At 35.7% G+C, this 9,771-nt stretch overlaps 2 protein-coding genes and 1 long non-coding RNA gene across 6 annotated transcripts in view; 1 reads left to right on the forward strand and 2 right to left on the reverse strand.

The window, feature by feature from the left end:
• LOC130798066 (uncharacterized) overlaps positions 1–1,036 on the reverse strand; it is a 7,177-nt gene extending 6,141 nt beyond the window's left edge. The window contains exon 1 of the long non-coding RNA XR_009039013.1: positions 150–1,036. This is a non-coding gene — a long non-coding RNA (uncharacterized LOC130798066). The remainder of the gene's footprint in view (positions 1–149) is intronic.
• Positions 1,037–1,986: 950 nt separating this feature from the next.
• On the forward strand, positions 1,987–8,487 carry LOC130798067 (nucleolar complex-associated protein 2). 4 transcript variants are annotated; one of them, XM_057660922.1, is made up of 13 exons: positions 1,987–2,224; positions 3,082–3,153; positions 4,121–4,160; positions 4,253–4,374; positions 4,530–4,601; positions 4,680–5,243; positions 5,714–6,016; positions 6,317–6,646; positions 6,727–6,933; positions 7,236–7,322; positions 7,489–7,583; positions 7,718–7,840; positions 7,972–8,487. In XM_057660922.1, the coding sequence occupies exons 3-13, from the start codon at positions 4,142–4,144 to the stop codon at positions 8,237–8,239; spliced, it is 2,190 nt and encodes a 729-aa protein (XP_057516905.1). In that variant the 5' UTR covers positions 1,987–2,224; positions 3,082–3,153; positions 4,121–4,141; the 3' UTR covers positions 8,240–8,487. The 4 variants fall into 4 exon arrangements, with proteins under 4 accessions (XP_057516905.1, XP_057516909.1, XP_057516906.1 ...); XM_057660926.1 differs by having other exon boundaries at positions 1,993–2,224; positions 4,259–4,374; XM_057660923.1 differs by having other exon boundaries at positions 1,993–2,215.
• A 29-nt stretch (positions 8,488–8,516) lies between these two features.
• Positions 8,517–9,447, reverse strand: LOC130798068 (uncharacterized). The gene is made up of 4 exons (XM_057660927.1): positions 9,352–9,447; positions 9,151–9,260; positions 9,017–9,075; positions 8,517–8,933 (listed from the first exon to the last, which is right to left on the reverse strand). Exons 2-4 carry the CDS (start codon positions 9,257–9,259, stop codon positions 8,724–8,726), a joined length of 378 nt encoding a protein of 125 aa, XP_057516910.1. The 5' UTR covers position 9,260; positions 9,352–9,447; the 3' UTR covers positions 8,517–8,723.
• Between the last annotated feature and the right edge of the window lie 324 nt (positions 9,448–9,771).

Here is a 9,771-nt window from a genome sequence, read left to right on the forward strand (position 1 = left end):
AATTATTTCATATTCAAAGATAATACCTTTAACTATTTTTTATCTAAAATTCAATGAAACTAATACACAATCACACACAACTCATAAACATGATAGATTCTAATTATAAACAATAAATTAACCAATTAGGAAAGTGAGAGATAACTTACAATGGGTGGAACTAGGAAATGGGTCAAGGGGTTGGCGGTTCTTGTGGTGGTGATGCGACCCACCGTGTGTGATGGTGGAGAAAAGCTGTGTGGTGGTGCTATATTTGGTGTCACAGCAGCTTGCAGCTGTCGGGGGGAAAAACGCAGCCATGGCTGTTGCTAGCACGGAGGAGCACGCTGGTTGCAGCCGCCTGTTGCTTGTGGAGGACGGGAAATTGTCGGTTGCTGCTCGTGGGGGAGGAGGCAGCTGCTGGTGAAGGGGAAAGGAGCAAGGTTGTTGAGGAAAGAGGGGAGAGTCGTGGGGAAGGGAGGGAAAAGAGGAATGGCAGCCGTGGTTTTTATGCAAGGTGAGGGAAGGGTTATCTCACTTAAAACCCTAACCCATCCTTTTTGTTTTGTTTATTCATTTATTTATTTATTTATCTAGATTCGTCTCCTTGCGATGGATCATCGTGTGCTCACAAATTTTAACAAAATAATAATTTTAATTCGAACCTCTTTAGTTTAGTTGTCGCAAATCTATTTTTAATCTAAATATGTTAATATTCTTATGTGAATGAAATTTATTGATACTAACTCAAAATAACTTAATATATTTATAAAATCTCCAAAAGTGATAATAATAATAATAATAATAATAATTAATGACGTCATAAAAATGACGGGGTGTTACAGAGAGGGCAAAAACTGGTTGTCCCAACCTCTGTCTGTTGGCTGCAGGGGGTGAAAACGCAGCTTGCTGCTGGCGACTTCATGTGGGAAGGAGTTTGGTTGGCTTGTGGTGTGGTTGCTCGTGGGGGAGGAGAGATGCAGCAGCAGGTGCTAGTGGGAAGTACTGATGGTTATGGTGGAGGCGCACAGTTGAGAGAGAAAGGAAGAGGGAAGCGTAATTTTGTGCAGCAAGGACAAAAAATGAGAGACCTAGCTTAAAAACCCTAACTCATCTTTTATTCGATTTATTTTAATTATTTTTTTTTCTAGATTAACCTCCTTATAAAGCCCAATTAAGAAACCCACTTTGAAATGCTCACAAGATAAATAAAATAATAATTTTAATTCGAAACTACTTATTTTAGTAACTGTAACTCTATTTTTTTTTATATAACCATGTAGACTTTTAAATTCGTATATGAAAGTAATCTACTAAAATTAACCTAAAATAATTTAATATAATTATAAAATCTCTAAAAGTTATTATAATATTAAATAATTACGTCATTAAAATCTCAAGGTGTTACAATATCATATTGTTGATAATAGGTTAAAATAGGGCATGCACCAGCAAACTAAGACAAATATTGGATTATTCGCACCGAACTATAGGCAAATGTTTGATTATTAGAAAATAATCTAAGTGTGCAATTAGTCATAGCAATTGGATTATTCACACCGAACTAAAGGCAAATGTTTGATTATTAGAAAATAATCTAAATGTGCAATTAGTCATAGCAAATGTGCAAAAAATTGGATTCTTAATGTCAATTTTTCCATTAATTAATAAAACATGATAAAGTATTGATAAAACCCTCTGACAAACATAATGCAAATTATGGAACCACAAGTATTGTATGAGATCATTCATTATGAGACGGACTCATAAAATGTGTTTATTTATCTAATTGATCACTTTAAAATTATCGGTGATCAGATTATAAATAATCACTTAAAGACTATATAAAATGATAACTTTAAAAAGAAAAGTGAGCATTTTAGTTGAAATGAGAATTTTAAATCTTATAATTTGTCTTTTACAAATTTCATGACTTAAAATGTGATCCAACATTTTGTATTTATGTATGTTTTAAATGGGAAAAAGGAAACAAGAAAAAAAAAAGGGAAAAAGAAATTTCTAAACCCTAACTCCCGTGTCTTCATCTCATTTTTTTTCCCACTTTTCCCTTTTTCTTTTCCTTTCACTGCATTTCCATCTCCCTAACGCTCCACAGTAGCTAGCGACCGCTACAACCACCACAACTTCTGCTGCACACGCAATCAGACAACAGCTCCCCTTCGTCATGCCCAGCTTTCACCTGCACTAACTTATTTCCTCCCTCTTCTTACCCATTGTGAGCAATGTACTTACTTTAATTTCTTGTTCATTGGTTCCTTTGAATCATAATTTAATTTTTAGAAATTTTTGGTTGACAATTGATTAAGATATATTGATTTGTTATTGGTAGGAATTAAGATTGCGGCTTAAGCATATTTTAGGTCTAGGGTTTGATTAGGAGTCAAAAGGGTGGTTTTAGAATGTTAAATTGCGATGTTTTGATGGTATTATGTTAAATATTTGACAGCGTTGTGTAAGCTTTTTAATAGCTTATTGTTTTCGTTGAATATTTTGGTAGCAATGGTGATTAGTAGTGTTTATGGTTGTAATTAAGCGTGGTGGAGGTTATGGTGGTTAATTGGTAGTAGTAAATTGTTAATTATCGTTGTTGGGGTGTTGAGTGGAGTTATTATTGTTAAGCTTGTTAATTGTTAATATGGTTAGTGGTTGTTAGTTGTAAGTTATTTGGTTAGAGTGTTACTTGTATTAATAATCTCTTGTCATTGTGTGTAACTCGAATAATTTGGTAAAAATTATTTACGACTCCTCATTGTTACAAGTATCATTATCATTATTAGAGCTGTGTTTTACATTGTAATTTGTTAGTTCATGGCATTATATGATGATGTGAATAACTTGATTCTTTTTAGTTTAAAGAAATGATCATAGAGTACGCTTTGTTATTTAGTGGATGTGAAAGCTTATCTGATTGTTGAGTAATGTCGTAACTCAGTATTAAGTATAAATTGAGTAGTGTTGAATTGGTTAAGTGCGTGTTAGTATCATCATTACTTTGAATGAGTGAATGATAGCTTGTTTTAGCATTTAATTGCTCTTAAATGGAGAAAAGTAGGCTTATAAGTTCTATTTCAAACTTTTTAGGTGCCCAATTCATAAAAGGAAGGTAGAACTTTAGTTGGGTGATTATTTTGACTTTTTTTCGTGCAGTTACAGGTACGTACACGCAATAATTAACTATTATGTGCATTTGTTTCATATTATCAATATTAGTGATTATATGTGTTGTATTAGAATTATGGAGTACTAGCAAGTAAACTATACTGGTTAATAGTTTTGAGAGTGGTATAGGTGAATAGAATGAAGGTATTAGTATAATATGGGAACAATTCCCTTAGTAGTAAGAATGTATTATGTTTACTTGGAATCAAAATGATTTCCCTTTTGCTGAGCTTTGATTATGCTTAGTTGGCGTGACTCAACCATATTAGTGTCCGGTTGATTTAGTAGTCCCATAGGTAAGATCTGAGAGGATCACTGTACGGGGGTATGAGCATACTTTTGTCATTGAGCGCCGGTTGGTCGATATTGCCCATTGACCAAGGTGTTACCATGCGAGTCTTGCAAACCCCAATATGGTGGCCTCTTCACTGGATTGGTACGCCAGTGTGTTTATTTTCCCGAAGGTAGGATTCGAGAGGGTCAGCTAGAGGGGGCATGAGCTCATACTTTGGGACTGGTTGGCCGATAACGCCCTTAGTCTTGTCACCTATGCCATAAAGTAAAGAAAGGATGAACTACTATTGAATATACTTCAAGGGATTAGAAGCTCTGAAAGCAAATGGGTTAAATAGAAAATGGTTAGGTAGATGAGACACACCTAGTCTCTGGTCCATCAAGATTATGAAAGCAAGAAAGGAAAGAACACACAAAGTCAAGTGTATATTGGATTCAATTGATAATATTCAATTTTTCTTTATGCTACTTACTCAATTCTTCCATTTTGAATATTAACAATTATTGCTAAGGAACGATAGCTATTGTATAGGATTGCCACATTTCCTATTTATTATTAATTGAATTTAATTCATGATTTTCTCGTCAATTAGGGATTTCAATTATTAGTTTACTCATCAATTACCTAATTGTCGCTTGAATTATTTGGTTGATTTTCTTTTTGTAGAACGTTACTAATCCAAAAGTCATGGTTTCAAAGAAAAAAGGTATTTTCATTTACAATTAAGCCGTTCAAATTATTATGCTAATTCATATTTTTCGTTATTTTCTAAAGATGAGATTTTGCATTGATTCTTAGTTGCAGTCAAGAAGTCACAAAATGTTGTATCAGATGAAAATGGAAATGACATTTCTGGTGGAAAAGTCTCTAAAAAGGAAGCCAAAGAACATAAGCAGCAGTTGGAAACTCTTATGCAAACGGTTGGAGCTTCCTTGCCCATTTCTTTTTACTTTTTTTGTTGGGGATGGTGGGGAAGGGGATGGGGTTAGCTTGTGCTCTATTCATGGAAATATACTATCTTTTGCTTGAAATTAGTACATATTTTTCTGGGTGATTGACCTCTGGTTTTCTGCAGCAACCCGAGTTTTACGAGTACCTGAAAGAGGTGGACAAGGAGCTCTTAGAGTTTGATGATGAGGGAATTGATGTGAGTATTCTATCTGATGGATGATTTTTATGATACTTTTTGATTTGTGTTGGGTTTTTATGTAATGTTTTTGGGCAGGATGATGCTGAAGCTGAACTTGCTGAGCCGGAGATTGAAGAAGAGGAGGATCTTGATGATAGTGACTTTGAGAAGCCAGATGTTGTGTCGAAAGAGAAAAAAGAACAAGTTAGAGTTACTATCACTATGGAGATGGTTGAATCATGGTGTAAGGAGATTCTGGAGAATGAGAAAGTTGCTCCTGTACGTTCTCTATTGAAAGCCTACAGGGTAGCTTGTCATCTTGCAGAAGAAAATGATGAAAATTCCACTTTTAAGTTAACCACCATGTCTAAGCCTGTTATGAACAAAGTTATGGTTGAAACTTTGAGTAATATTGATGGGATTCTCCGTAACTTGATGAAACTTCCATCTTATGGTGGAAAGAAAGAGACTTTGATTGAAGTTAAGACCACCAAACTTTGGAAGAAGTATGAGCATTTGGTTAAGTCATATCTTGGAAATTCGCTACACGCATTGAATCAAATGACGGATGCTAAGGCTATCTCATTTACTTTGAAGAACTTAACGAAGTCATCACTGTTCTTGGCTGCTTTCCCCACCTTTCTTAGGAAATATATTAAGGTTTGCCTCTAGTCTGGGATCATCTGCTATTTTCTTTTTAGTTCAGATTTTCTTTCCTTCATCAGACTGAGACCCTCTTGGATTGTGACCTTTTACTGGATTTCATTGCCCATGGTGCATATTACTGACGTTGTTGCTTATTATCATGAATAATATACTAATCTTTGTGGTGAATTGAACGTATGTGAATCCGTTCAATCTCAAAATAAAATATGATGTACCTGAATGTTTGTGGAATTAAAATAAGACTAGCTCCTTAGCTTATCACTTTCTACTCTAGATCGGAGATGTTATTGGTAGTTTCTTTGTTTGGATTGTTTAATCTTTACTCCATCTAATTGGTGCGATAAACCCCTTTCACACCTGAGTGACTTGATTAACTGATCATTTTCCAATGCAATAGTTTGTTTATTTCTGTTAATTGCACAATAACTGTTGAAGTGTGATTGGTGATCTTTAAATTTTGACAGGCTGTTCTGCACTTTTGGGGTACAGGAAGTCGGGAGCTTTCATTTGCAGCGTTTTGGTTCTTAAGAACTCTCTCTGTGCAACTTGGATCAGATTGTTTGGATGATTGCTTTAAAGGGTTATACAAAGCTTATGTCATGAACTGTCAGTTTATGAATGCGACAAAATTGCAGCACATCCAAGTTCTTAGGTACATGTTTGTTGAATTTATGTCAGTGGACCTTCCAACAGCATATCAGCATGGCTTTGTATTCATTCGGCAATTAGCAATGATTTTGCGTGAGGCATTAAACATGAAAACAAAGGTTAGTCTTTTCTAAACGGCTCACTCCTACTCTGAACTATTCTTTGCGTTATGGCTTTGCTCTTTGTATATCAATACTTTATACCGTGCATGTTTCTTGAACTTGGGCTTTCTTTTGACCTGTCAAAAAGTTAAGGCAAACTTGTCAATATCTCTGTTCAATTTACAACTAGAGAGAAGGTAAAGGTCAACAAGTGCTTAAAAGGTTAACAATTTTCGGACTTTTCTTCATGTAAAAGACATGGCTAAAAACAGTGGGCCTGAGAGTGTACTTATACTTGTCCTGTCATTTGTTTGGCAGGAAGCTTTCAGGAAGGTCTATGAATGGAAATATATCAATTGTCTTGAGCTTTGGACTGTAGCAATACTTAAATATGGTCAGGAACCAGACTTTAGACCCCTTGCTTATCCATTGACACAAATTATTTCCGGAGTGGCTCGTTTAGTTCCAACTGCTCGGTACTTTCCCCTTCGAATGCGTTGTATTAGAATGCTCAATTGTATCGCTGCTGCAACCAATACTTTCATACCAGTTTCCATGCCACTTTTGGATATGATAGAGATGAAAGAACTGCACAGTCCACCTACTGGAGGTGTTGGCAAAGCAGTTGACTTTCGGACAATACTCAAGGTACAGCAATTTCTTGGGTAGTCTAAGCAATATATTACCATTTAGTCCTATTATAACTATTTTGGAACCCTGTTCTGTAGGTCAGTAAACAAGTACTCAAGACTCGGTCATTTCAAGAGGCATGTGTTGCTTCTGTAACTGAAGAGCTGTGTGAACATTTGGCGCAGTGGAGCTACTCTGTTGCTTTCTTTGAATTATCTTTTACACCAGCTGTTAGATTGCGTGCTTTCTGTAAATCCACGAAGATTGAGAGATTCCGTAAAGATGTGAAAGAACTTATTCGACAGGTATGCCAATCTTCGACAAACATTAGTAATTGTGCCAGCGTAAAAAACTAAACAGAGCTTTCAAGTTGCAACACAACATTTGGATCATGTAGCAAGAAGAAAAACATTGTGTTGCATACTCTCAATCACCTATTTATTGTGAGATCAGGGTGACACTTTCCTTTTTGGGGGTAACTTTTTATGCCTCACAATAGGTTGTTTAAGTCCGGTTCACGTCTTGTTGCAACTTGCCCTTGTCCCCCTCTCCTCTAACCCTTGCTTGGACTGATGGTATGCTAATTGCAAATGTTTTTATTCTATAGATTGACGCCAACTCAGAATTTATCAACAAAAAGCGCGCAACAATCTCTTTCTTGCCAAGTGATCCTGCTGCGTCTTCTTTTCATGAGGTTTGCTTTTGATATACATTTCTTTCTTTCTCTTCTAACACCCAAAAAATTGGATGTGCACATCAGTGAAGGGTAGAGACTACAGACATTTGTTTATCTTTTGTCTTTATTTGCAATTTCTTCTATGTTTTTACTCATGTAAGGTGCATGTTGCAATGTTATTTAGGAGGAGAAGAAGTCTGGTGCTAGTCCCTTGTCAAAATATGTTGCCACAGTACGCCAAAAGTCGCAACAGAAAAATAATTTTTTGGCTGAATCCAGGTTCAATGCTCTTTTCTTTTTTTTTTCAGACAATTTGAGGACCGAGTGTTTATAAAGCAGGTTGTCCGTTACTCTGCTAGGTCAACACTCGTATAAATGTTCTGTGATAACAGTGCAGTGATGATATCATGCAGTGTGCTTTATGGTGCGGAGCCGTCAATTTCGGATGAGATGCCAGCAACAAGCGATGAAGAAAATGATGGAGATAAAGGTGAAGGAGTCTTTACGAACTTCTTGTCACAACAGAAAGAATTAAGGTGTGGAGTTTTAGACAACAAGGACGATTCTTTTGTATGAGTAGCCATTATATGGTCATTTCGAGGGTAACCCGTTTATTTCCTTTGGTTTTCTAATTATTTGACCACATATCAATCGTTTGCATCGGCAGGGATAAGCCTCCTGAAGTGGAAAATTCGAAAAACAAGAAGAAAACAAACAGGAGACAGGAAGCAACGGAGGAAGACATTGTGGAGGACTTGGTGTTAAGTTCAGATGAAGATGATGAACCCTTGGATGATTTACCCCTGCCTAAAAAATCTTTTAAGGCCGAAAAGGCGACTCCAAAAAGACGGAACAAGCCAAAATCTGTTAATGATGATTCTGTGAAAAAGCAACGAGTAAGCAAAGCGGGAAAGAAGAGAAAGCGAGGTCACTAGTTCACTAATTGGGTTTCGTGCTGCATCTCTTGTGTTCTCGTTTCTACATAACAGTTTATGATCCTCGTAGTATTTTTTGTGGTTTTCTTTTTGGGCTTTTTTGGAACTTGTAAACAGCAGGGGTAAGGCTGTGTTTGATCACATGTATTGTTCGACCATAATTTACCATATTTTTTCTGAAAATAGACTACATGTAATTGTCTTATGATCTGTTTTTGAAAAATCATTGCCAACAAAGTATTACTATCTTTTTGAGATTGCTACCAAAAGTGCAATAGAGTATAATCAAAATTAAGCTGGTAATGAGAAAATGAGACATTAAAACTTCCAAAATGAGAAAATAGACATACAAATATCCAAATGAGAAATTACAAATCTTGGTGTTCAAGATGGGTTATATACATAATACATCAGGATTCACATTTTAGCCTTTCCTCCAGAATATTCCTTCAGTAAAAATATAGCGAACTTAATAGAATAGAGATTAAGGGGATCCATCAGGATTAGAGGCAGAGGAAAGAGGAGGTGAAGGATTTGGATTGGGAATGTAAGGCATGAGAGGAGTCCCATGCTCGATTGGTCCAGATCTTACGGAAGCCTTGGAACTTGGGGTGGGATCAAAAGGCCGATAGTCTTCCAATATCACATCTCCCTCATCAAACTTGGATTTGGAAGTGGAACCATATCTATTTTCCTGCAACACAAGCCAGTTCTACATTATTTAGATTCCAACAACAATGTCAGAGCTTTAAACCTAAAAGATTGAGGTCGTTTTACCTTCAGATGCCTAGTTGTTGCCTTAGGGGTCATCGTATTGCCATCAAAAGTCACCCCGTCTATAAAATTGGTGTAGATTAGTATTAGATAGAACCAAATAAAGTATAATCTTTTCATAGGAATATTAGCACTACCAGAAAGAAGCAAGGATGGTTTAGCCTCAGTGCTAAAGCAGATGAATGGGAAAAGGAGAAGTTGAAGAAGAAACCAAAACGCCATGCAAAGTCCAATAATCTTCAACATCCTGAGTTTTCAAAGACAATTCAACAAACACCCAAGAATTAAGAAACATAAACAAATTAAAGTATGGGTTTGAGTGAGTAGTGAGTAGTTACTGAATTGTAGGAAAGACAAATTGATGAATGTCACTGGAATGGATGTGGTCAGTAAGTGAAGAAAGACAAGACCCATCAAAATTAAGCGGAGAACAAACAGGAAGTCAAACACAAACAAGTGCAACAAAATACTAACTGCTATTACATGTTTATGTTATATGAGAAAAACGGTCTCAAAACAAAAAGCTCATATTCTTATTTTCTCTTTTTCATTTAGCTTATAAATCTAATACGTCTCTTGAAAAGACCGTCTCTCATAACAATTTGTGTATTAGTTTTGTGAACACATTTTATAGTTTTAAAGTATTAATATTTAATTTTAAAGTGATTATTTTTTATAGTCAAAATGTTTACTTATAACCTCAAAGTCATCATTTATAATTGATTGCCTAAAGTTTTAAAATGATTAATTATAACCTT

Source organism: Amaranthus tricolor, chromosome 13, assembly GCF_026212465.1.
Source record: "Amaranthus tricolor cultivar Red isolate AtriRed21 chromosome 13, ASM2621246v1, whole genome shotgun sequence".
In the NCBI taxonomy this organism is placed as follows: Eukaryota; Viridiplantae; Streptophyta; class Magnoliopsida; order Caryophyllales; family Amaranthaceae; genus Amaranthus; species Amaranthus tricolor.

Bases quoted from the DNA above. Each gene is read 5' to 3' on its own strand.
- LOC130798067 (XM_057660922.1), top strand. The intron at 5,244-5,713 runs GTTTGCCTCTAG...AAATTTTGACAG, and splicing joins TTCTTAGGAAATATATTAAG to GCTGTTCTGCACTTTTGGGG. The intron at 6,934-7,235 runs GTATGCCAATCT...TTTATTCTATAG, and splicing joins TGAAAGAACTTATTCGACAG to ATTGACGCCAACTCAGAATT.
- LOC130798068 (XM_057660927.1), bottom strand. From the start codon at position 9,259: ATGTTGAAGATTATTGGACTTTGCATGGCGTTTTGGTTTCTTCTTCAA. The intron at 9,076-9,150 runs GTAGTGCTAATA...CCAATTTTATAG, and splicing joins ACCATCCTTGCTTCTTTCTG to ACGGGGTGACTTTTGATGGC. The intron at 8,934-9,016 runs GTAAAACGACCT...CTTGTGTTGCAG, and splicing joins CAACAACTAGGCATCTGAAG to GAAAATAGATATGGTTCCAC.